Here is a 26,390-nt window from a genome sequence, read left to right as displayed (position 1 = left end):
GTGATCAGAATCAGATTTATGGAGGCAGCACTTCTAGTTGCCGGAAGGTCGGCAGTTTGAGCTCCGGGACACAGCTGTCGATTATGAAGGCGGCTCCTAAGATGCGGCACCTCCGACCTGTACATGCGTTTACCCTGTCACGTAAGTCCCTATCCTGGACGCTCCTCTTTTTATCATTCACATTTCATGTATTGGCGCTATATAGTGGCTATAGGGGGCGACTGAAATGATTCAGCGACCAGGGATTGCCCTACACGACACAACGGACGTGCTGTGTCATGAATGACGCAATACCAAGAAGCCCAAATATTTGCTCTTTTGACTCGGCGAGTCGTAGCGACATCATGCGTAACATGCCCGGAATATGCGTAACATTTGGTCGGTGTCTTTCTTGCAGTATGTCTTCAAACTACTCTAGTAGAGGTTATTGTAAGTATCATATCAATTATTACCTTATAGTCGTGTTTAACCTAAGGACGGCACGTTTGAGCTCCGCCCTACGTTTTTTTTTTTTTTTTTTTTAGCATAGACATGGAGGAGCCAGAGGGAAAACACCCGGTTGAAGGCTCCTCCCTGAATAGTGCGTTAAACATAATGAGAGCACAAATCATAATACATGAAATTATTACAGTCCAGGAAAGAAAAAAAAATAAAGAATGGTGCACCATACATGACAGGAGGCACAAGGATCAGCAACTGTTAATTAACAATACATTTCTTACTTGTTTTCTAAAAGATGAATAAGAACATACATTTATTTCAGGCGGCAACAGGTTCCAATTCCAAACACCACCAAACAAAAACGACAGCCTGCCATAATTTGTACTGATCTTTGGTATATTTAACATTCCACCTGCTCCAGCCCTAGTACGCGAGCTTGAATTCAAATTGCAAAAATTTATCTTGGGCACGGTTAGATCAAGTTAGGTGGATGAACTGTACTTCGTGCCGTTTTTAGGGTGAACATGGGTATAACTGAAATAACAGCAGGTTGTGTGCTTCTTAACACGCCATAAACTTTTGGCACGTACACGAAGAGGACGTCCAGGATTTCGTTACGTAAGTTACGGCTCTTTCAAATACGCATAAAATACCAGTTTCACGTATCATACTTCGGTCACTCTTCTTACTTTAAAGCTGAGGATATAGTCGGCGAGGTAAGCTATTGCATGGTCTGTGAACAGTCGAGTGGTCACGCTTCTGCGCTCAGGGCACATCTCTGTTAACAGGTGGAGCAGGACGTTTATCGTAAGTAGACATCCATCAGTCAGCGTATATCGATTTTACCTTTGTCAGATATTTTCCACTACGCATCCCAAAATACGTTCTTACGGTTCCCGAATTCTAAAATGTAGTTGCAAATTATGAAATTATTTGCAGGATACTATAGATTTGCAGATCAGTACGAGGTAAGTATTGGTAAATATTGTGGACTAATCAATCACGCTGTCTATCACTGCGCTATAGTCCGACGAAAAAGAGGCAAGCTTTCTCTCTCTTTTTTTTTTTTTTTTTTGTTGGGCGAGCAAGAGTTCTTGCGACAGTGATCCTGCTGCCACGTTGCTCTTCACAACGGAACTGTACTCCTAACGGGCCTCAGCTATATACGTAGTCCAAATCTCTTAATAGTGCACATATAGTGCGTATACCTCGTTTTGTCACGTTATGCACACTTGGTCAGCAAGTGAAATATTCTATTCAGCTTTCTTTTGGAACGCCAACCGTTCCTGCTCAGTGTGTGCTCTATACCATATTTTATGCAGTATATAGAGTACTCGGCCTACTGATAACTGCTGTGAGAACTTTCGGGCACTGTTGGGAACTCATTTTATAAACCCATGTTTCGCGCGAGAATGAAAAAAGTGCACTTGGTGACCTCGGGACTTGGGACACAGGGGTGACTTTGCAGAGGCCAATCTGTTTGTGACACGGCAATGATTGTAAAATTATTCGAATTGCAGGCTTCCATCCGGAGAGATGTCTTTCGTGAATTAATAGCACGTAAGCATGGTCTCTATATCTGCTTCTCCCGATCTCGAAACGCTTGAGTGTTACGATGATGATGATGATGATGGTGGTGGTGGTGGTGGTGGTGGTGGGGGGGGGTAAGAACAAGGAAAAAATTGAAATACAGTCGTGACAAGGTCGGACTGGATATCGAAGTACACCCACATTTAGGTCAACTAAGAAAATGAGAATAAAATAAAAAGAAAAGCAATAAGAAGGAAAGTAGTTGGAGCAGAGGGTGAGAGCTCAATCGATGGGAATCATCAGTGGGGAACGCTTGCCGAGTGACCTCATGCACTTTAACAACATAAAAATTGTGCCGGATGAATGCAACAGACGAATAAATCTCCACCGACGTCAATCTGCATTTCAAGTTCTACAGCAAAGGGCGTAATAGATGGCACTAAACAGCCTACAGGCATATTGTGAGTAGGGTGCCTCAATATACTAACTCCCTCGGCATACACAGAGGGAGCTAATATTCAGGCACCCTAATAGTGACCGTAGATGACACCGTGAAATCACGGGACTCGTCCGACGGTGAGAGCAAGACAGGGACGGATCCAGCTAAACCATCGTTTTCTTTTTTTTTGGTGGTGGGGTGGGGGGGGATGTTCCTTTGACGGAGCGCGTAGTAGGGGAGAGGAGAGAGGGAAATTCAATATATATGGAGTTTTCAGCTACGTCACATTGTGACGTGCAGTGACGTGGCATGCTTGTAAGCTCCTCCAACTGGCGGTCACTTTCGGTTCTAGCGGCTTTGAAAGATGACAAACTGCGCTATTTTGTAATGCGCCAACCGTAGTTTTCATAACAAAAAGTGTGAGAACGACAATGACGAAGTGTCTTCGGGATAAAAGAAGGGTACGGACGCGACCTGATTTCAAAACACCATTCAACACTGCTTCGTTTTCGAGCAAATGCAAGATAATTTCGGCAGCTGCGACGAAAAAGTGACCACCACCATGGCGGTCAAACGCGTTCGTTTGACGCCATGTGAAAACACCCTATAAACTGGCGTTTCTGTTTTTTTTTGGGGGGGGACGATCCCCCCCCCCCTTCCCTTGGATCCGCCAGTGCAGCAAGATGAGCAGCTCCGCCAAGCGAAGGGCCGCGGGAGAGATCACGTGATCACGAGAACCAATGGGCATGGCGGCTTCGACGCCTCGACGCGAAAGTGTGTTCAAACGCTTGTATAGACGCGGAGGAAAAACATCTCTCTTTTTCCTCAATGCGCTGGAGTACAGTGCTCGGTGTGAACATGACGCAATCAACCACATCTCTCAAATTGTCACCGTCACACCATGTCTGCTGTCACTCGCGTTCGAGAAACCGAAATTCGTGTTTGTACCACATGTTTCACATGCGCAGCTGCGGATTGCTTCGTCGTTACTGCGTATGACGCTGAAAGCTGAAAAGAAATTCGGAGCTGGTAGAATGGTGACGAAGTCTGCATTATGTACGGTCACAGACTGTGCCACTAAATGGTTTCTTTGTTGCTCTGCGCAGGTTTTAGGGAGCTGGCAAAAACCTTAGAGGTTAGTGGCTCTTCCAATACACTCTTGCTATACCTATTGTATGACTGAGCATATACACCTCACAAAACATACCTCTTCTTTAAGGGCTACATTCGATCGGAATACACGATACAGGTAAAAGATCAGGAGAAAAAAAAATTATGTGCACCTACTGCATAAAAACACCAGTGCTTCTGCAAGAAATTCTAAGAAAATACACGTCTGACAGGGATTCAACGATGACGAGCCCTTGTTTCCGATATACATTCATCCCGTCAAAGGTATGTATAGTCATTCAATAATCGTTCAAACACACGGGCGCGAAGGTGAAAAAACCCGTCACCATCCGAACGTTGAAACACTGTGCACAAAAATACAGATAAAAAAAGAAACAGACAAAGGAAATAAGCCAGCAAATTAAACTCAATTTGAAAAAAAAAAACAGAAAAAAACAACAACACACAGCTTGAAAAAGAAAGCATATTCCGCTTCTGTGTATGGTGGTCCCACGATGAGTGTACTTTTTTTTGCATTTCTTGTATTGCTTTTGGAACAGAACGTTACGACGCCAATAAGGTGAGAGGATTTACTATTATCATCGTGATATGTCATATTCATAATTTATATCGGCCTATCGGCGTGCACTGTAGCGTTGATTACTGTCTATTCTGGTGCAGTGTAACGTTTGACCTATTCAATCTCTCTTACGTTACAAACAGGTGAATGGAAAAATTCTCGGTATGTAAGACACACTTATAGCACTTTTGGTGGCTGGTGGTGGGTGGGGTGATGTTGGGGGAAGGTGCGGTCAGCCTGCTCGGGAATGGCGGCTCCGAGCACCCAGGGGAGGGTGAAAGAGGGAAAGGGGAGACATGATGGTAGCGCATAGGAGAGGGACGAGTGTACAGTCCGTCTTGCTGTGGGATTTGGGTAGTCCAAGAGAACCACGCACCGTAGAAAACATGCGAGCATCCCTCAGCAGTAGTCTTCATTCGGACGCTTTTCCTGTGTATTCACACGAGCGACATCCTCACGGAAGATTCTAGTGGAAGAAAAAGCAAAACCACTGCTCATATGAGACGAAGTTCCGTCCCGTGTTACGTTGAGCATTCACACGGTGCGGAATATCAGGAGTGGCGTACTACGCACTTAGCAGACGACACCGTCAGCGTCTTTCCTGTCGTCTGCTCCAGAATATCTTGTGACTGTGTTGCAGGATATTCCCCACGGTTAGCAGTGTACGTGAACACTAGACGTTGAGCGCTCGCGCACAGAAGACTATGACGTTTTTCATGTCTTCCGCTTCTGCGGGGAATGTCGCTCGTGTGAATACACGGTTCCTGTACCATGGTACCAGGATTCTTGGCGAAGTTACCCCACCTAGCACTTGTCTCATCCCACGCTTCTTTGTTCATTGGCAACTGCTCCTTACTCCAGGGATGGCGCACTTTCATGTGAATCCCTAATGCAGTGGCATGCATAAGATCATGGTTCACACAGACGTTAGTGCTGCCGATTCTACGAGGGGCGTTCAAGTCAAACCGGGACTTTCTGTCTCCTGAGTGTACAAATGGCTCGCGCTACTTCATTTTCGTCATTTGCACACGCGACAGGCCTCCGCGTTCACCACGTAGTGGTCCAAAGTTTGTGCAAAACAGAAGACACGTGCTAGACAAGACGGCGGACAACGAGATGAGCGAGGTTTCTCGTGAATGAAGGCGTAAAGTCATGTGAAATTCACAGAAGACTTCAGGCTCAGTATGGACACGATACACTTAGCCGCACCAAAGCGTTTGAGTGGTGGAAACGGTTCCGAGACGGCCGTACATCAGTGCAGGACGATCCTGGCACGGGCGGCTCAGAGCCCAGTGTCAGAGTTCCTGAGAACATCGAACTTGTGGAGCGCCTAATCCTCAAGGACCGACGGATAACATGTCTCGAACTGGCTCGAAAGACGGACCTTTATGTGGAAACGTTGAACATTATCATTCATGAACACCTCCAGTTTCGGAAAGCCGGGCCTCATCACCAAATGAGTCCTCCTGCTACAGGACAATTCACGCCCGCATACCGCGCACCTCACGACACGCACCTTACGGGAACTTGGCTGGGAGTTGCTGCCACATCCCCCTTACAGTCCATTTCTGTATTCAGCGATTTCCATCTCTTCGGGCCACTGAAGGTGTTCCTTGGGGGCCGCCACTTCAGCTGTGACGACGAGGTCAAAAATGCGGTCCGATCATGGCTGCTACGCGTCGGTAAGGATTTCTACGCTGCTGGCATCCAAGCCCTCGTGAAACGCTGGGACAAGTGCATTAGTGCCAGCTGGAGATTACGTTGAAAAAAAAAAAAAAAAACTAATTTCTCGCCTGTAAGTTCATTTTACTTTTGCGAAAAATGAAAAGTCCCGGTTTGACTTGAACACCCCTCGTACATTTCCTAAACATTTTTAACGTATAATATATATATTTTTTTCTCGGGACGGGGCTTTTGTAGGATACGTCCAGTTTCGTTACCTCTGTACGTATAACATCCCTACCTCCTCACCCCATTTTTTTCTTCTCTCTGTCTCGCCTCCCCCCGACACATATCAGACAACAGGCGCCGCGATATCAGACTACAGCAAGACAATAGCATGAATGTGAACATAGAAGAAACATTCATTAGTACACCATCGGTTTTCCAAAATTCACTGGGCAGTTTCAAGCGAGAAAACATAGTAGATATTCTACGGATTGATCAAGGCTGGTCGCATATTTTATTATTTAGTCATAGTTTTGTAGAAACCTTTATTTTGGATACTCACAAACAAAGTGTTCCGACTGGAACCTATAGAGTGGAAAACCTCCCCACTTCATCATCAGAATATATATGTTGTTGTTGTTGTTGTTCCGATACTGGCGTGAACAACAACGACAACAACTACATGAATGACAATGGGGTGAGGCGTGAATCGTGCAATTCATCTGTCAAAAATCGCGATGACAAAAATTTGTATAGAATGAACGTACTGGAAATATGGCAGTCATCAAAAAAGCTAGACAGCGGCGAGATTTGATCCGTGCGTATTTCCACGCATTGTTCCGGCCTCAGAACAATTACTTTCCATCATGAACGTATTCTGTTAAATCAGTCGTACTAACTGTGATATCCATATAGCTTTATTATGTAACCGTTTCAGAGATTGGTGCGAACGTCCGAGCATATATATACACATATGCGCGTTGGACTTTTTATTATATATTTTTTATGCTTTTTCTTTCGTCAGATTACATCAGCACTGTAGACAGACTGAGGGTAAGCATTGATGCTATATGCAAAAAAAAAAAAAAAAAGCTGTTTACCGTGCGGGAAAAAATTCACAAGCGCATTATACGTCTGGTTAATTTTCTCGGCCGCTCCAGCAACCAATACGGATTCCTTCACTGAAGAATGCAGAGCACATCACATGACACAATAAAGGAAAACTTACTCCGCACAGCAGCATGTCACATAGATTACGTGGGAATAAATACACATATCCATGCAGTCGCAGCCGCGTGCTTAAACTCCCGACAAAGTGGGATCTCAGAAGAAAAATGACGATATGTTGGGCTGTACAGGTCCCGACAAAAGTTTACGGAATACCGGACTGGTGTACATAGTCATCAGGGCGATACCGTTGCTGCAAACAGGAGCAGATAGACTTACAAACAGGTGACAGGGTACTCCATGCACCTCCCAGTAAGTATCCACTTCTGTTCGCTGCGAGGGTGTCACACCGATCAAGAAATACGTCGCTGTGGTATTCCGTAAACTTTTGTCGGGATCTGTACGTCCCACACCCGATAAGTACGCGCTCGAAGCACGTTTCCGTGAGGCGGTTTCTACCTGTGTATTACCGTATACTATTGCGAAAAACGCTTACAGATATTGCTATCTACAAAAAGTATCAATGTGGTCATCTTAATGAATAACAGGCGGAACAACTGGCCCCTCCAGAAGTCGCAGAAACGTTTAACACAGGTATGTTCTGCTATCACTTAGACCTGTGAATAGTGAGGTTTATCGCGATAACCACCCTGTAAGGCATATGTTTTATGCCCAGAGCTATATTTCTTTTTGTTTTACAGAGTATGGAAAAGTGATGCTTAGCATAATGGTAAGGACGCATTGTTCCCCAGTACTTCCTCTGGTGCTCCTTCCATTAGCATTACAGTGTCATGGATGTATGCAGGGAACTGACGCCGTTTAAGTCCATAAACTTTTGCTAAGACGCCGATGTACACTTTTGCGTTACAGAAGCTTCTCGACTACAACCGGAGCAGGACAAGTGGAAAGGACTAATACTGCGCACTGGTAAAATGCGCCCAGGAGTAACTATATGCATGTGCTAATGACCATGGACATTTTATTGGGATGCCCAAGTTGTGCAGGTGTCATGAAAGGGAAATAAACATCAGAATGGTGAGATGTTCCCACGAAATATTTCCAACAGAGTAATCATTTATTTTACGTTTTTTGGACGCTTACTGGACGTTTATTGAACGTTTGGACGTTTATTGGACGTTCCGTTCAGACAGCTAAAAGCAGTCAAAGCGGTCCGACGTCAGCGTGACGTGACATTATTCCTTTGGAACGTCCGCTTCAGCAGTGGGCACGAACGTGACTTCCACTGCAAATCCCCTACTAAACTGGGCGTGAGGTTTGTATTCCAGAACTAAGGATCGTCTTGAGGACTCCACTGTTGTATTGGCAGGGATTTCATTCCCGCATACTCTGCAAAGTCAAACGTATACGAGCAGGTCATAGGGGAACGATCACAGAGAAGTCAGAGCTCTGTATAAGAGAAATGTATGCAATGTCTGCCTACGTTCTTCCTAGATAGATGTTTTCCAAACGAATTTCCAGACTGTCATATATGCAGCTGCCTCGTATCCTGCCGAAGAGGTCGAAGTCGCGGAACGTGAGCCTGACCCGGTTGTCCTTGGGAGCCTGTAAGAGACGACATCGACCGATGTCAGAGACGATGCAGCTTGTACATGATATCCGACACACATATGCGATCGCTATCTCATGCAAGGTTCGACGTGGTGGTGGTATTGGTAGTGATGGCGACTTGCCGTTGCTGGGGGCCTCACCAGTGTGGGCAACAGCATGTCTGTAGGCGAGATGAGATGAGGAGGAGGAGAAAAGATGAAAGGGTGATGAGAGGTAAGTCGATGTCGGGGATTAATAGGAGGTTCTTTGTGTAAGTGTCAGCAACTTTAAATGTGGGATCAGAGTCTTGAGGAAGCGGACCAGGCTGCGAGTTGTCAAGTATCTTTCGGCGAAAGAGCCTCTGGGATGTATGTAGGGCATCATCCACTGCACCATTTCTGCAGCGTCTGAGTATTTCTCCTGCACCTAAACGTCCTGGTATTTTACGCCCAAATTCGTCGTACAACTGCGAAGCAGAAAACACAGAACGAATCTTGCTTTGGTGCTCTTGGTACAGTTCACATCAGGGGCGGATCCAGACCCTCGGTTTGGGGGGACGGGGGGGGGGGGCTCTTTGGCGGAGCGCGCGGTTGGGGAGGGGAGAGAGAGAAATCCAATGTATAAACTGACGTTTTGGAGGGCTGTGTCCCCCCCCCCCCCCCCCGGGATCCGCCACTGGTTCACGTCCGCGTAATGTTCGTGTTGCCCCGGAGCGACTACACTCTCGTCTATTAGACTTGAGGAAGCTGGTGGCAGGGGCGGTCCGTTTGAGCTGAGGGATGAGCGATAGGAGCGGTCGCACTGACAAAGCAATATCGAGATCTTTCGTTAAAAATTGAGCGAAAATATCAGTCACCTTTCCGCACATTCACTTTCAATTTATTTATCTGTTCACTGTTCTCGTTAGAGACATGGCCGGAGCTGAGAAGGCTTACCTGTATCCACCACACACAGAGCCTGTGCTGTGGTTCTTGCCCGTCGGGGTAGCCTGGGGATACGATTGTCTTCTCGCGGATCACTCTCCCGCCGCACGTAGGTCGGGCTGCAGAGGACGCAAGCTCACTTTTCATACGCACACGCATACATTATTCTGTTTGACAGCGAAAACACTCAAATGGGAGGTAATTTGATATATATATATATATATATATATATATATATATATATATATATATATATATATATATGTATGTATATCATATAAGCGGGAATATAGGTCGATCCGTGCCGATCCCCAGCGAGCAAAGGGCAAAAAAAGACGAAAAATATTTTATGCCTGAAAATCCAATCACCAACCCGATAACAAATTCAACCAGTATGTTGCAGAAAGAACATCAAAACAACAGAACGCACGCGACGGGGACACTGGACGGATGGAGGAAAGAATCCTACGGAGACAACACGGTGCAAATATTTCCAACGCCCGGCTGAGGGTTCGTGAGAGGAGGTTGCCTGCCCGTAAGAAATGGCGCCGGGAGAACTTCCGATATCTCTCAGCATTGTGTCGCTCGGTCTCCTTGGCAATCTCTCTTCCATGGGTACAAGGAAGTCTTGTGCCTTTCCATGGGAAAGGCACAAGATGGCGGCGACCACCCATTGTTGGGTGACTCGTAGTTTCTTTTGCGCCAATAACCAGTATGTATAGGACAAAGGTCGACTTTTTCCGGTGCATTTTAGAGCAATAACCTTATAGGACCAACCGCCGTGTACGTGCGTCCGTAGCTTTGTTGGACAACGTCCGCGTGAACAACAAGAACGTGACTGTGACTGAAACTTTAGCGCAAACGCTTTTGGCACAATGCCAAAAGATGCAGTTAAAATTTGTATTAAACAGTTGGTCTTATATATATATATATGTTGTAAGCAGAGTATCAAACCGAAATTCTTTCCGGTTCGGGTTCGGATCCCGGCAGAATGGTTCGGTTCCGATTCAGCTCTAGGAGGACACATAATCGGTTCCGAACCAGTTCAAGATGCTCTAAACCGGTTCCGAACCGGTTCGTTGCACAATGTATAGCCTATGTCCTAAAATAAACTGTAGGAAAGTTCCGAAAGCTTTATTTCTCTTCGCATGCCCTAGCTGGCCGCAGGCTGGTCGCAAAGCTGTAACAAAAACGCTTGTCCGAAACTAAAACCGAAACTATAGAGCGCGGTTGTCCGACATTGTCTCCATCGATGCGGGCGTGTAGCTATGCATTTCCGCTTCTATTGGAGACTCGGGTTGCAAAAAATGTCGCATCAACCGGTCACTTTTGGAATAGATTGAGACACTAAGATGAAAAACGGTCAGTCTCGAACTCTCGATGCTTTGAAGCCGGTTTTGAAACGGTAAGCGAATTTTTCTAAACCGGTTCGGTTCCGGTTCAGCTCCAAGATGGCGGCGGCCTTTTCGGTTCGGTTCCGGCAAAAAAATAACGGTTCTTTCGGGTTTTCGGTTCCGGTCCGGTTTGACGCTCTGGTTGTAAGATATCCTATTTTGTGCTCACCATAGTAAGACCGCACTAGGTCTTCACAGTTAAGTCCCCTTGTATTAGGAGGACAGACACACTTGCAAGTCTGGTCGACGAAGCCTTCGTTCTGGCAATCAGGCTTGCTTTTGCAATCAGCTGCACGTAAAAGGAAAAACAACAGCATACTAACAAAAACGAGTTCTTACAAAAAGTGTTCACGGATGATGTGATATGAAAGCTTTGCATACCGTCGCACTGATAGAGGTGATTCACTTTCCTCCTGTCCCTGAAGGTGAGAACATCACCCCTTTGAATGAGATGAGCAAGCAGGGGGTTCCGGGGGAGCAGTGTTTTCATCTCGGGGGTCGCAGCAAAAGCCTGCACAGCGGACGAACAATTCCGTTGGTGTAAAGAAGACCTCCAGAGGTTGTTGTCCTATACTTGATGGTTATACACAGTTTAAATTTGTTTGTAACGAAACAAGTTAGAAGTTCGTTAAGAAGCAAAAAGTGAGAAGTAAGTAAGTAAGAAGAAGGTAAGTTCTTCAACCTGGAGGAACTGGAGCATTATCTGTTGTCAAGATACCTATAGGAATTGTTAACTCCGTTTGGCTTGGCTTGACTTGGCTTGGCCTGGCTTGGGAAAATTACCAATAGAGTGTACCTGTTACATTTGGTAGGTAGGAGCTCTTAGTGAGTGTTGCACGTTCTAGAGCATTATAACTTAAAAAGTATTCAGAAATGTTACTGAGATAGATATTACTGGTCTACCCTAAAACAGGGCAACCTAATGCTACCCCAAAGTTATTGTTTGAAAGAACTTCGAGAAAAGAAAATGGAGTTCAGTTCACTGCATTGTAAACAGAACCCCGGAGAACATGAGAACAGGGGAGGGGTACACAATAGGTACACGCGGTACACAACGTAACGCGGTACACACGCGGTAAACGTACGTTCCTAGAGTAGTGCATGACAGACTTGTAGTCGTAGAGTGCTCCGTGGTCCCTCTTCTGGATCGCTTGGTCAAACTGAGATCGTTTTCCCTCAAGGACGTTGCCGTAGTTGACGACCACAAAATTATCACGGTCGCCCCGTGACTGTTCGTGATAAAGCCCAACAGCATGGCCGATCTCATGGACTACTGTCCCCAACTGAAATGAAGCAGGACATATGTATGTTCAATTTCATTTTCAACTGGACTCTCTTTAGCGCCTTTGTCAGACGATTTGCAATGTGTTATCAAAGCAGAGTTCCCTAGCAAACTTTTTTTTTCTGCCAATAAATCCCCCTTTCCCTGTCAAATACACTTCGATTTCTTTTTCTTTTTTTTAATTCTGCGAATGCCTTTGAGATTTTCTGCGCTTTACTATATAATATATAATATAATATAATATAATATAATATGATATATATATATATATATACAAAGGGTAAATAGCCGAAGCTCTGTAGCTGCACGTTGAGCATATGTTTACACTTTGATCGTGCACTCCCAGCCAAGTACAGCTGTTTCGTCCTGCTTGGGACTCGTCAGCCTGGCGTAGGGAAGTGACACGATCTTGGGTCGGCGCTAACAGTGCGTCTCGGCGAGACGTCGCTGTAGCATTGACGTCTCGCCGAGACGCACTGTTAGCGCCGACCCAAGATCGTGTCACTTCCCTACGCACGGCTGACGAGTCCCAAGCAGGACGAAACAGCTGTACTTGGCTGGGAGTGCACGATCAAGTTGTAAACATATATATATATAAGTTCAAAAAAAGACGCGGAAACAGATTTTAGGGAAGTTACAGACACTAGTTTATTACATGGGGAGACGTTAGAAAGTAAAATGGGCAAGGGGTCGACGTTTCGACAGTGGAACTGTCTTCGTCAGGCGAAGGCTTTTTTTTTAATTATTATTATTATTTATTTACTGACACATTGCTCGTACACTGATGAAATGTGGGACTACGAGGCCGCAGCCTGAAGTCTTCGTCCTGACGAATACAGCGCCAATGTCGAAACGTCGACCCCTTGCCCATTTTACTTTTTAACATCTCCCCATGTAATAAACTAGTGTTTGTAACTTCCCTAAAATCTGTTTCCGCGTCTTTTTTTTGAACTTCTGTAAAACTTCGTGGCCGTTTGACAATCCTTTTACCTCACCCTATATATATATATATATATATATATAGGTCGAGGGAAGTACAAAAGTCAAACGGCCACGAAGTTTTACAGTTGTGGAAGGAAAAAGACGCGGACAACAGATTTTAGGGAAGTTAGAAACACTAGTTCATTTAATGGGCAGAAATTAAAAGTTGAATGAGAAACGGGGTCGACGTTTCGACAGTGGCACTGTCGAAGACGACCCTGACGAAGACAGTGCCAGTGTCGAAACGTCGACCCCGTTTCTCATTCAACTTGTAATTTCTGCCCATTAAATGAACTAGTGTTTCTAACTTCCCTAAAATATGTTGTCCGCGTCTTTTTCCTTCCACAACTATATATATATATATTTATATATATATATGAAATAGATATATAAATAGGACAAAAAGGATTTTTTTTTTTTGTTCTGACGAAGGTGGAGCTTCCGCCGTAACGTAGACAACCCCTTTAACATTCCAAGTATCTCAAATGTAAATAAATCATCCCCTTTTTTCTTACTTCCCGCGCCTTCGTAGTTTGTGTTTCATTTTTCATTTCAGCTACACACATTCGCGGTCGTCCGAACCCCTTTCACCCGTTTCACACCCCTTTCACCCCCGTTGTGGAAGGAAAAAGACGCGGACAACAGATTTTAGGTCAGTTAGAAACAGCGTAGTTCATTTAATGGGCAGAAATTAGAAGTTAAAAAAAATCGACGTTTCGACAGTGGTGGCACTGTCTTCGTCAGGACAAAAGATGCACAGGCGGTTACAGATTGCATAAATAGGTTTGCTTGTAAAATTGCTTAAATAGGTTAAAACGCCATCATCGCTACAAATTGTACCGATGTATTGAATCGATTTACGAATTGATGTACGAATTGTGCGATGTACGATGGTGAATTGATGTACGAATTGTCCATATTTGTACTGATGATGACGTCACATACCAAACCTATTTAAGCAATCTGTAACCGCCTGTGCATCTTTTGTCCTGACGAAGACAGTGCCACCGTCGAAACGTCGACCTTTTTTTTTTTCATTTAACTTTTAATTTCGGCCCATCAAATGAACTAGTCTTTCTAACTTCCCCAAAAATCTGTTGCCCGCGTATTTTTCCGCGTATTTTTATTAAAATAAATTTACAGTGACAGTTACCGTTACAGGTCGACATTTCGGCAGTCAGCGCTTCCTTCAACAGGACACACGTCGACCGCTAACTGTAACTGTAAATATATTTCTAGTACCCCTTAATTATTAACGTAATAAAAGTAGCAACTGTTTTTAATCCTTATACGGCTTCCCAAGTCTCTTCATTACTTGTATTCTATATCTTTTTCGCGTCCATCTGTACCCAATTATCCACACACACACACACACACACACACACACACACACACACACACACACACACACACACACACACACACACACACACACACACACACACACACACACACACACACACACACACACACACACACACACACACACACACACACACACACACACACACACACACACACACACACACACACACACACACACACACACACACACACACACACACACACACACACACACACACACACACACACACACACACACACACACACACACACACACACACACACACACACACACACACACACACACACACACACACACACACACACACACACACACACACACACACACACACACACACACACACACACACACACACACACACACACACACACACACACACACACACACACACACACACACACACACACACACACACACACACACACACACACACACACACACACACACACACACACACACACACACACACACACACACACACACACACACACACACACACACACACACACACACACACACACACACACACACACACACACACACACACACACACACACACACACACACACACACACACACACACACACACACACACACACACACACACACACACACACACACACACACACACACACACACACACACACACACACACACACACACACACACACACACACACACACACACACACACACACACACACACACACACACACACACACACACACACACACACACACACACACACACACACACACACACACACACACACACACACACACACACACACATATATATATATATAAACTATGTATATATATATAAACTATAGCTCGCGTGGCTGAAGGTCAGGATAGCTGCAGAGGTCAGTCCAGCCCAGTTAGGAGACTCGAAGGTGACCCAGGGTTTCGAATCCCGAGAGCGGCTGTTTGTTTGATACCTTGCCCTCGCCACGAAGCAGCTGTGTGTCTCATATCGATCATAATTACAAACGAAGAGCTGATTAAGGAAAAAGAAAAACGAGAAAGGCACAAAGATATCTCACCGTCTCGCAGTTCCTGCCGATGGAAATTGGTTGTGTGGAGCCAACGTAACCGAGACGTGACCAACACCTACAAGACATTATAGTTATGAAGAAGAATATTCAGCAGGAAAAACGGCAAAGCTAAAGCTTAATCACAAAGGCTTCACATACTTAACAAAGTCATAACATAACGTACCCGTTGCCTCGTACGAATACGAGGAAGTCGGTTGCTGGGTCACGAGGCTCAAGCTCTCGGAACTGGATGCAAGTGTTGTTGGCCCAGTGTGCGATCGCTGTCCGTATCAAGTCTGTTTCATTTATTGCTGTGCGGAACCAAATGCATACAAGTCAGTGCTGTCACGACCTAAGCAGTGAATACTAAATTGGACTTGTGCGAATGACGTCTGATGGTCAGTACCGTCACGCGATATTGAGTGAAGGCAGGTGATGTCTGAGCAATTACAATGGACTATGTTCGCGTGCCTGAATGTTACCAAGGACGCCTCATTGGTTGGGTCGACCTTGTACTTCAGGCAAATCCTTTGAATTGTCGTTGAGAACGAACGTCCTCTATACAGCAGTGTTCCAGACTTGAAATTGCGACGGATTTGATTTGGATTTGGATTGAATTGGGTTTTTGAAGAGGGATTTGGATTCGGATTGAATCCTTTTTCTGAATCACTTTTCTGCAGCTGTGTGTCACGAAAAGAGCTGTGAAGTCATCTGTTTACAACTCATGGGGAAAAAGGGGGATTTGATTTGAATCATCAAATTTGTGTCGTCAAATCCATATCATTGATTTATACATGCACTGACGAAACGTAATAAGCCTCGAAGCACAGAGCCAAAAGAGTATTTGGAAGGTCTGCGCTGATTGTTTCAGTTGTTGATGTTGATGTTGTTTTTGTTGTTGATGATGATGATGATGGTGGTGGTGGTGGGGTGGAGAAAAATGTGGAGATGTGGGCCTCAGCGTGAGACCAGCCGCTCCAGCATGAACGTTGTACGGTCTGTCGCTGGGGAGCAGGCCAGTCACCCCCACTTTCACAATGTCAAAGTGTCGTCTTCTATCGAATCTCTCCACGGTTCTTCGGAGCGTGTATATATATATATATATATATACGTAGAGAAAGACAGAGAGAGAGAGAGAAAAAGAAACATAACGTCTGAAAATGCGGAGATCTTTTTCCTTTCAGTCACCATATAGAGCAGGTGGGGTGAGGTAGTTATAGACCCATATACAGTGCCGTTCTGCTATCCAATAGTTATCATCATCAAACATCGTCATGCAGGAAGAAGACAAAAAACGTACAACTTTCGTGAATCCTGTATGGCACAGTGCGTCCGGGCCATATGATGGATCGCGGTGGCGCCAAATCGTACAGTTCGCCAAGTTCTTGCGGTGTCATGAGCATGTCCCCCTGGAACATCATCCCGCCGCCGTCGAACCTTGGAACTTCGTCAAGCATCTGCCTAAACTGTAAGGATGGTATTGAAAGGTAAAGCGAACGCAGCAAACGTACAGTTTAGTGCAGTGCTGGTGGACAACCCAAAGCCAAGAAAACCCGCAAAAAAAAAAAAAAAAAGAATGAAACACGGAATTGAAGGAGCTATGAGGGATGCAAGCAGGAAAATTAGAAAAATGGAAGTTTCCATGTAGAAATTGGATTAGGAACGTCAGGGATATATGAAAGCCATTCTGGTTACCATAATTTCCTTGGTCCTCGTATCTTCAACCGTTTGCGTAACGTTGTCAGTCAGCAGGTGCTCCACAGACTTGAAACGAAAAAAAGGAGGAAAGTATGCTCAGTATGCAAACAGAAAACAACAACCAGCAGATGCGATCAAAACCGCGTCCAACGACCATAGGTCGGTTCGCTCTTCTGCGTCTCCCCGGACAACCTCCCACGCCGTTCACGAGTACCAGATGTCTATGTCCTACACTCCTCATGTCGAATTGTGCAATTTACTGCAGAAAGCCTTTTTATTGCTAAACGTGTGCCATGTACAGGTGGCATAAACAGTCAGGTCATCGAAAATCTGGACTAAGCGAGAACTACGCTTATGCAGAGTTAGAGGTAGCTCGTTACAAGTAACTCGTTACTGTAACAAAGTTCCGTTTCTTGGTAACTTGTAACTTAACTCGGTACTTTTACGCCGTGGTAACTTTCAGAGGAGCTCGTTTCTTTTTCAGGTAACTTTGCCAAAGTAACTTAGGCTAAGTTCCAAGTTACTTTTAATTCGCATTTCAACCACTTATTTTTGTGCTTCCTCCCCGGTTGTTTCATGGCATTTTATGCCAGAGAACGTGATATCCAATCAATGACAGTATTCTATTCAGGAAGTAAGAACCGCTGCCATTGAAATGAAGCTGAACCATTGTGCGCCCACAGGGAGTAAGATGCAAAGCGTGTAAAATATATATAATACGTAAATATGTATAATTCCAAGCTGAACATAAATCGATACAATTCCCATTACCGCGTCCATCCATTCCCACAAATTATATCCATTTAATGGCGTAATCGTAATAAATGGCGTAATAAAAGCGAATATGTAGAAGACTATAAAAGATGAAAGCCAGTACCTCTTCATACTGTGCTGAAGAAAGGCCGAGTAGGCACAACACGGCAACGCTCGCCAAAGTAGCCATGCTGGTGGAACCTGTGCTGCAGAACTGGTGAAGGCAACGGAAAAGTTACACGCGAGAGAGACCTATACAAACTGCCGCTTCATCCGGACAGATATGTGTAAGTCAGGCGCTCCCACAGGAACATCCTGTAAGAATAGCTCGCCTTCACTGAAATTGTCGTCTTTTACAGGAAGACACTTTTTACGTAGTCAATGACGACATATATACTACCGTTCAACTCTGAAGGTCTCCCGTCCTCGTCCTACCTAAAACGTTCAAATTTTCCATTCGCTATACACGGTGCTTACATACAGTTCGATAACGAGACGTCACGTAATAAAATGCTTTTCGCTTTCGTTACAGGGAACTTGCAGTGCTTGATTTATTTTAGTAGAACACCAAACTGTCCCAAGTTCAGCTTGGAGCTGTCGGACGGTTACTTATATGCCGTAGTTGAATTCTCTGTAAGCTACGTACGTGTAGATGTCACACGTAAAATTTAGTTCAACAGAACATCCTTCGCTGTTGTTGAGCCATTAAACAGCAATTCAATCAATCAATCAATCAGCACACCTCTTCATTTTTGGAGATTAAAAAAAAAAAACAAGACCTGCCACTTATTCACGTCCTGTTTCAGCTCCAGTTCAGCCCAGTTCACATGGCCATACGAACGAGCCCTCTGCCGACACCACAGAGTTTTGTTTCTGAAAACCTTACAAAATATTTTTTTGATTCCGTGTTAGCACGACGAAGCAACTGTGACTATATGAGGGGCGTGCAGACGACGGACAGATGGAGAGGACAGCAGGAAAGAGTGGGGACAAGGTGTTCTATTATGCATCCTCTGCCGACTTCAAAGGGAACTGGTGCCGACATATAGGTCTTCAAAGTCTGCCTGAAAACCCAAGGAAAACCTCAGACAACACAACCGAAGGTAGGTAGGTACCGAACCCACCACCTCAGAGTCTTCAGCACGACTTTGGCTACCACAAACGAGCGGATGTTTTTACCCGCTCGGCAATGCCGCTGATTGATTGATTGGTTGATTGACTCTAAAAAGAAAAAAAACACGAGAAAATTAGCTCCACATACATGGAGAGGCAATGCCGGCGGAAAAAAAGTTACAAAGGGAACCCATGCGACCACGCCGTGAAACCTTGACCTCTGTTACGTTAACTTGATGGTGATGAGTTTCTGTTGCGTTTACAACGTCCGTCTCAGGTTCTCCGGAATTAGAGCAGGTACGAAATACGCAAGCTCATGACTTGGTCGGTTACCGGACGTTTCTCGCGTGTCACGAAGATGTAACAATGGCGACGAGCTTCCACGGGAAACGGAAGAAGAAAAGAAAAAGAGGAGTGAGGTACCGATGAGTGCATCCGCAAAGACTGTGAGTGACAGAGATAACGTTATAATGACACCCATTCCACTTTCACCTTACTAGATATCTTTCGATAATATCCTGCCGCGTGACTCCGGGGTGACGCGTTGTTGGTGGTACATCTGTTCCTTGACACGGGTGTTTTATTTATTGATTGATTTGTGTTATTTTGCTGCTCAGTATGTATTCCATCTACTGCCTTTGCGCAAAGAATAATTACGTATGCGTTCTTGTCGTACTCTCATTTCTTTTCCATACTTTGTCCTTTTTTACGAATGACACCGATACCAAAAGGGTACACAGTATAGTCGATAGAAGATCGTTTGGTCGACCCTTCACCATGTATGCAATTGTATGTATGTCCCCTTTTGGTATCGGTGTCATTCGTAAAAAAGGACAAAGGCTACCATCCTGCATAGGCTAGCTACCAACCTATGCAGGATGGTAGCCAGAAAAATACTTCGCGAGGGGGAGGGGGGTTCTATGGGGACTTTACATGGGGGAGGAGGATTTCCCCCTTGTTTCCCTCTCCCAAATGCACTACCAATGGTGCGACTTCGGGGGGTTTGAATGATAGTTTATTTCCATAAACGACACGTGGAGGGAAAATTCGGGAAAAAGTCACAGGGTCTAAACACCTACCCCCCCCCCCCCCCGACTATACACCCCTGAGCCTATGTGACTATGAGAGTGGGAATGCTCTATGAGAATGGTGCTATTCAATGGTACGTCGGAGGTTCCGGCATAGCTGACATGGCACAAAGTCTCATACAAGTAACCAAGCTGAGGCTAAAGCACAAATAGGCGAACACAACAGAAGCCGTCCAGCGCCTAAAGGCATGGAAATAAGGCCGTCGTAGACAAAACAAGACCGGCGGAGGATTCGAACCGATATTTGGTGATTGCTACTCATTTTTTCAATCACTTGTGGGTTTCGCTAAATCTCGCAACTCATTCACGCGCACGCACTAGCGGTCACGCATGGTTCTCGTGCCTATCGGTGTTGCGGTGAAAATAAATATTTCCATTGTATTTTCCCTCCTTTTCTTGATTGGATCGCCTATTGGTGCTGCCTTTACAGAGGCGACAAGCCAATTGTAAACGGCTAAACCGGTTCAATCAGAAAGGCGAATTCCCAGTTCATGCAACGGTCGGCGATTGCATGGCATCCGCTCCAGATTGTTGCCTGCACACCATTACGAAATGCCTATAGAAAATGGCGAACTGAGAGAAAGTGAGAGTCGGGACAGCGCACTTGGTGCACTTTTATGCGTGAGCTCGCCATTAAGGACTAGTCGTACTACCATAGTCGTATACACCAACGATTTCTTCTTCCTTCACCCCGTCATTATTCAACCGCGCACTTGACATGCATGCACTTTTTTTTTTTAATACTACACTTTTAAACTGGCCCTTTCTTTCCTTGTTATACGATATAATGATGCTCATTTTCTCTCATTTATACAGCCATTATCCCAGGCTCTTAACCGTTTTAGGAAACGTGGAACGTCTCTAGCAGGACAAGACGGGCGTACTAACTTCCGGAACCGTCCTCCCTTCCCCACTTCAGCTCGCAAAGTCGTTTGGGGTTGTCGACACTTCGCTCCGTTTCGCTTCTGCAGTCACCAATGTTTTCCTTCAATGCGTGTCGTTTGATGCGAGTCCAGTGACGTATGGTATCTGCTCACTGAAGAGTCGGGGTCCAGTGCGCGCATTTGGCGTCCTTCGAACAGTGACCTCTGCGACGTCTTCGACCTGGGACTGCTGATATTTCCAGAGACGGAACGAAGCCTTGGATTTGCTGCAGTGCAGTGTTGTTCCTTACCTGCGAGGTCGGTTCGGTGATTTTGGTGTCAATGTAAAGGCGGGAAGCTGCGGTGCAACTGTTGGGAGATGAGTGTCGCCGCTTGTAAGAAAGGACCCTTGGTTGGCGAAGGTAAGTTAATGAACTTATAAACGAGTGAATCAATAGGTTACTGCGAAACGTATTTAGTTCATTCGTTCAACATCTTTTCGAGTGTATTGCGCCCTTCCAAAAAAATAAAAAATAAACTGTAGTCACAGACTGGTGTAATAATTAAATTAAGTGTGTGTTAAGGGAAAACTTACTTCAGAAGATCTACTCAATCTATGATTTTCTGTGTGCGTGGTATATAGGAGTATAGCACGTCCCTGTTTGCAAGGACCAACCTGCACTTTTCCCTTCAGCATTCGTCCCGCCATCCCTGTCGGTTGTGCAGCCGGTACGGGCCTATTAGAGAGTTTTAGGAAACCGTTGATGACCGTTGAAACCGTTGGCTTGCGTGGAGTCGCATCAACCGCAACCAATCAGTGGCTAAGATTCTGAGTCACATACGAGCGCGATTGGTTCCGAAGTTCCCATAAGCAATATGTTTGAGACCTCGGGCTGTGTCTGTCCCTTCGTGTTCCCTATATAGTTTCGGGGTCTTTTACGTTATGCATCAACATCACCGCAGCTCACTTGCTTCTTAGTAGGAATGCGCCAACCGAATCCGCGAATCCTCGAATCCACGAATCCTAGGCAGGGATTCGAGATTCGAGAACCCGAATCCCAGTGCCCAAAACGGCGAATCGAATCTTCCGAATCCACCGACCACGTGTGTTCGTTTCTTTTTCAAGTTGGCGCCTCTGGAGTCCGCCGAAAGCCTCATTGACCGACGGGTGTTTTCTTGTTTCTTTGTTTACATGGCTTTGAACCGAAAGAGTTCAAGCAGGAACTGTTAGATTACAAGTTTAAAAGTAATGTGGTTTTGCTTTTGATTGTTGCTTTACCTTAATGGAAATAATTCAGACTCGAGAATTTATGTATTTCTTGTACTCGATGAACAATGATCTTAAATATATGGACATATATTTTCTCCCGAAACTGAAGTATTATTATTATTATTTTTTCATTAAACAAATGTATCATATTCTGTTTCAAAACACTTTTCAGTATAAGTTTTTTTTTTTCTTGGCTTTTTAAACTCTTTTTAAAGAAAGGATTCGAAAGATTCGAGATTCGTAAGATTCGTGGATTCGCAGAACCTTCCTTGGATTCGGATTCGAATTCGGATTCGCAAAATTCTGGATTCGTCCCATCTCCACTTCTTAGCCATCTTTTCACGATAATCTTACCAACGTTTTGCTAAAACTGCCCATTATCGTCGATGATCCCAACAGGCCTGTATAACACGTGGAAGCAGCGATCCCGAAGGGATTCTTAAAATGTTCTCGACATTGCGGTTTCAAATGCATTGCGATTGCGGTGACTAGACTGAGGTGACTACATTGCATTGTGAGCTAAAACATTGAACATGTAAAGCAATTAGTGTATTGAGCTATTGTTTTGGTTTCCCTCGGGATCAAAGGTCGCTCCATCACTTTATGCAAACGAGAGAGTATACGTATTAGGTACAAATGGCTCGTTTACACATCACGTATAGTTGTCATAAAACATAGGCAACGGCATCAATGGCATATAGTACCACAGGTATATCGCGACGTAACACCACATATGTAACGCATCGCATATCATCCACGCACCAGCCGTGTGAACGCGGTTACGAAAACTTGCAGATAACTTTTTGTAATTTCATTGGCATAGATTGCTTTTCGTTAAAACTTCCAGGCTATAGTCCTGTAACGAAATTATAGTCATTTGTTCCGTAAGAGTCTTTAGTTCCTTTTCTCTTGAATATATATTCGGATAAGAATAGAGCGAAGGTTTGCCTGCTTCGCCCAAACTAAAAAGCAAGTGGTCGCGTTTTACCGAAAGCTTGAATAGAAAGCTAAAACAGCGTGCAGTCATTTGCAGCAAGTATTGCGAGTATTGAGACCTACATTATGTTTACGGGGAGGTCACCTGGGGCAATTCCAATTTAATCGCGATAAGATCATCTACATTCCTTCAATACGCGTACAGAATACGCGGAAGAGAAACGAGTCTTTGAAGTAGATAATGCAGAAAAAACATCTGTACAGGGCCCGTGGTTGTTATTGGCCGGACGTACTACTTCGCAGCTTGCAGGAAGAAGGGGTTACCGGGGAAAAGGTTTTTTTTTTTTGGGGGGGGGGGGAGGCTGATGGCCCTGCAAGCCATCCTGTCCATCCCAAGCATAACTAAACAACAATTATTCAAACTTTTCAAACATGACATGCAGAACATGAATATTTTCTGCTCGTCATATATATGTTGTACAATCTAGGTCTCGGTCGGTAATGAATAGGCACCGTGTAAACAAATGATACCGTACCATGCCCGTAAAAAAAGTGGTATATTTTACAAAAAAAAATGATTTTCTGTAAAATATACTACTTTTTTACGGGCATGCGCTCGTAATCAAACGCAGTACCGTGTAAAGAGCGGTACGGAAGACAAGAACGCGCTCAGGAAGAAGGCAACAAAGAGAACGAAGCCCTTCTGATACATCAGGCAGTGACTCGTGGGTTAGCAAGCCACCATTATGATTGACAAACAAGAGGATCCTGTTTCTGTCAGCATAAAAGCCAGGCGTGAGCTGTCGGTAAAGTGCACTGTTGAGAGTAGCGTCTCGTTTGCTTTTCGTCGTCGTCTTTTTAGCCCAGCCCACCCATGAATGTGGTCGCGTGCAATTTCCGAGCGATCTGCCTGCATGCCTGGAGGGAGGGGGAACTCGTACATTGCACGCGTTATTTTTAGAGTTTGCGCCCTCCCACATTGGAAACTCAACACGGCAGGCATCCTCGCCAGTAAAGCAAGCAACCGCGGGCGATGTCACGTGCTTGCGCTTCCCAATGGGAATGGGCGAAGCTATCGCTGCTCTGACGTCGGAGCTCGACCTGGCTTGATGCGGAAATTTGTTAGCCGCGGCCACCTTGCCAACTTCTACATGTAGAAAAATATTCCTGCTCCTCAAACAATACGCTATGACATTTTGTGTACGCAGGGGAGATGGTAAAGTTGGAGAAACCACGTGACCAAGTGTACGTCCACTCATGAGGCAGCAATAAGGTGTATTTGCTAGGGTGCACGAATACTAGCTCCCCTCTAGAGGGAGCTAGTATTGAGGCACCCTACTATCTGCAGACCGGTACGAGTCAGAAAAGACCACGGGTGCCTCACCTCGAAATGTTGCTCTCTTATTTGGGAAGAGACCAATGAGATCGCTCCACGGACAATAGGGGAAAGAAGGGAAACTGCCGAGCTGCGCAGACAGCTGCCATACTTGCCTGCCGTATATTCTGGCATGTAGCATAATGCGTGCATGATGTAGTCCACATCACATCATTTTTATGTTGTCACCTAGGGCGCCGCTAAGGTGCTTCAAACCTATAGGTATGCACTAATGCCTGCGTCTTAGTTGGCAACAGCCATTGAAATTGCAACGCCCGCCGACGTCAACGAGACTCATTACATTCAGGAACCGCACAATGAAACAGCGGTTATGTAGCACGTAGGGTTTGCCCATGCATGTTCAAGAACAGAGGGTGAGAATGTTCCGTGTTCTTGCGAAAGGGTAACAGACAGTGCGATGCCTTCGCAGGAAATTCAGCAATCGCTATGTAGAGGCTAGCTGCCGTATGGATCGGGTAATGTACCTATTGTGTGAGGAGTCCATGTGTGCCTCTTGCGCTTATAACACAGTTCGCCTAACGGTTCGCGTAGTGCTGGTCCGTGACAAGAGTTAGCGTGTACTCTTTGTGCCATAGAAGTGCTCGCTTTGTACTGAACACTACATTTAATTTCAGATCACGCAATGCCAGGCAAGAGGAAGGTACCGTCGTGCTTCAAGCATCAAGGTATTCCCATACCAAAGATCATTCCACCCCAGTCTATAGAGTCGGCGACGAAGTACCGCCCGTCACACGAAGACGTTTTCATCGTCACTTACCCCAAGTGTGGAACAACTTGGATACGTTACATTATCTACCTCATCCAACATCAAGGCGTGCCTCCCACAAGTCCTAAGCAGTTCTTCGAACACAGTTCTTTCATCGACTTGCTCGGCGTTAACTGCGTGGATAAATTAAAACGACCCGGCGCTTTTGTAACCCATCTCCCCTTCTGTCTTGTGCCCTACTGTCCCTATTCAAAATACGTTGTCGTCATCAAAAATCCGAGAGACGTGATAGTCACTCTTCACTACCAGTGGCATGCATACCTCGAGTACGACTATCGTGGAACGTTCAAAGAGTCGCTTCGATGTTTCCTCAACGGCGATGGCGATTACGGCGATTACTTTGAGTTCTGTAAACGCTGGTATGAACGCAGAGATGACGACAATGTCCTGTTCATCGTCTATGAAGACCTGAAGAGATGCCCAGAGAGGGAGGTTATCAGGGTCGCCACGTTTTTAGACGAAAAGTACCGAGACTCTCTGCTAAGTTGCAATGGGGAGATTCTCCAGAAGATCGTTAAGTTCGGTACGGAGGAACACGCAAAGAACGCAACGTTGTACAATGATTTCGTGCACGCGGAGCTGGAGTCGGTTCCCGTGAAGGGGCTTCGAGCATTGACGTCAACGCTGAAAAAGAAAAAGCTCTTTAATAAGGTGAACAATGCTAGAAGATACGTCGAAGGGGACTGGAAAGACCATTCTTCGGAGCTGCATATTCAAATGCTAAATGAGCGACTTCGCACGGAATTTGGCAAAAGGCAACTCTCAAAGTGGTGGCCTGAGGAGGACTTTATGTCTTGAACTGCGTTTTTAGTCATCGGCTCACAATTCATTATGTACAGCAAGGTGAATTTTCATTCGTTGTGGAGTACTACAGAAAGCGAATGCGATGGGAAGTAGCAACCTTCAGAGTTCGGAAGAAAAACGAAATAAAGATCTCTGCACGGCAGTCTTGCGTTTCAGTTGTTGACCTGCGCGCCACCTGCTTAAAGCATCTGTGCAATCTGTGCACGTGCTGGAGCGCTCAGAATGCATGAATGCTAATG

At 45.2% G+C, this 26,390-nt stretch overlaps 3 protein-coding genes across 9 annotated transcripts; 2 read left to right on the top strand and 1 right to left on the bottom strand.

Annotated features, from left to right (window-relative positions):
* On the top strand, positions 1 to 7,989 carry LOC135400998 (uncharacterized). Of its 7 annotated transcripts, XM_064633087.1 has the most exons (17): positions 1 to 141; positions 398 to 429; positions 1,038 to 1,059; positions 1,138 to 1,157; positions 1,230 to 1,248; positions 1,381 to 1,409; positions 1,962 to 2,001; positions 3,517 to 3,545; positions 3,630 to 3,659; positions 3,754 to 3,805; positions 4,081 to 4,100; positions 4,244 to 4,262; positions 6,021 to 6,044; positions 6,793 to 6,821; positions 7,484 to 7,529; positions 7,637 to 7,665; positions 7,806 to 7,989. In XM_064633087.1, the coding sequence occupies exons 1-17, from the start codon at positions 84 to 86 to the stop codon at positions 7,848 to 7,850; spliced, it is 543 nt and encodes a 180-aa protein (XP_064489157.1). In that variant the 5' UTR covers positions 1 to 83; the 3' UTR covers positions 7,851 to 7,989. The 7 variants fall into 7 exon arrangements, 5 of the variants coding, with proteins under 5 accessions (XP_064489157.1, XP_064489154.1, XP_064489155.1 ...); XM_064633084.1 differs by having other exon boundaries at positions 1,038 to 1,157; XM_064633085.1 differs by lacking the exon at positions 6,021 to 6,044 and having other exon boundaries at positions 1,038 to 1,157.
* LOC135400996 (blastula protease 10-like) lies at positions 7,990 to 18,218 on the bottom strand. Its single transcript, XM_064633082.1, has 11 exons — positions 18,040 to 18,218; positions 17,160 to 17,228; positions 16,765 to 16,930; positions 15,649 to 15,775; positions 15,474 to 15,540; positions 11,886 to 12,083; positions 11,182 to 11,311; positions 10,970 to 11,089; positions 9,419 to 9,525; positions 8,377 to 8,498; positions 7,990 to 8,282 (listed from the first exon to the last, which is right to left on the bottom strand). The coding sequence occupies exons 1-11, from the start codon at positions 18,103 to 18,105 to the stop codon at positions 8,129 to 8,131; spliced, it is 1,326 nt and encodes a 441-aa protein (XP_064489152.1). The 5' UTR covers positions 18,106 to 18,218; the 3' UTR covers positions 7,990 to 8,128.
* LOC135400997 (sulfotransferase 2A6-like) lies at positions 16,703 to 26,248 on the top strand. Its single transcript, XM_064633083.1, has 4 exons — positions 16,703 to 16,932; positions 18,828 to 19,018; positions 20,933 to 21,401; positions 25,196 to 26,248. Exons 3-4 carry the CDS (start codon positions 21,359 to 21,361, stop codon positions 26,143 to 26,145), a joined length of 993 nt encoding a protein of 330 aa, XP_064489153.1. The 5' UTR covers positions 16,703 to 16,932; positions 18,828 to 19,018; positions 20,933 to 21,358; the 3' UTR covers positions 26,146 to 26,248.
* The last annotated feature ends 142 nt before the right edge of the window (positions 26,249 to 26,390 follow it).

This window comes from Ornithodoros turicata, chromosome 7 (genome assembly GCF_037126465.1).
Source record: "Ornithodoros turicata isolate Travis chromosome 7, ASM3712646v1, whole genome shotgun sequence".
In the NCBI taxonomy this organism is placed as follows: domain Eukaryota; kingdom Metazoa; phylum Arthropoda; class Arachnida; order Ixodida; family Argasidae; genus Ornithodoros; species Ornithodoros turicata.
The sequence above is the reverse complement of the archived record's forward strand: the minus strand, read 5'-3'. Positions and strand labels throughout refer to the sequence as shown.

What these genes read in the sequence shown, in the direction of transcription:
- LOC135400998 (XM_064633084.1), top strand. Translation starts at nt 84, where the DNA reads ATGAAGGCGGCTCCTAAGATGCGGCACCTCCGACCTGTACATGCGTTT. An exon ending in CTACTCTAGTAGAGGTTATT is followed by an intron (nt 430 to 1,037) that starts GTAAGTATCATA and finishes ACGTACACGAAG; the next exon opens with AGGACGTCCAGGATTTCGTT. An exon ending in AGCTGGCAAAAACCTTAGAG is followed by an intron (nt 3,546 to 3,629) that starts GTTAGTGGCTCT and finishes CTCTTCTTTAAG; the next exon opens with GGCTACATTCGATCGGAATA.
- LOC135400996 (XM_064633082.1), bottom strand. Translation starts at nt 18,105, where the DNA reads ATGGCTACTTTGGCGAGCGTTGCCGTGTTGTGCCTACTCGGCCTTTCT. An exon ending in TCGGCAGGAACTGCGAGACG is followed by an intron (nt 12,084 to 15,473) that starts GTGAGATATCTT and finishes GCTTCATTTCAG; the next exon opens with TTGGGGACAGTAGTCCATGA. An exon ending in TCATGCACTACTCTAGGAAC is followed by an intron (nt 11,312 to 11,885) that starts GTACGTTTACCG and finishes TCCGCTGTGCAG; the next exon opens with GCTTTTGCTGCGACCCCCGA.
- LOC135400997 (XM_064633083.1), top strand. Translation starts at nt 21,359, where the DNA reads ATGAGTGTCGCCGCTTGTAAGAAAGGACCCTTGGTTGGCGAAG. An exon ending in AGGACCCTTGGTTGGCGAAG is followed by an intron (nt 21,402 to 25,195) that starts GTAAGTTAATGA and finishes ATTTAATTTCAG; the next exon opens with ATCACGCAATGCCAGGCAAG.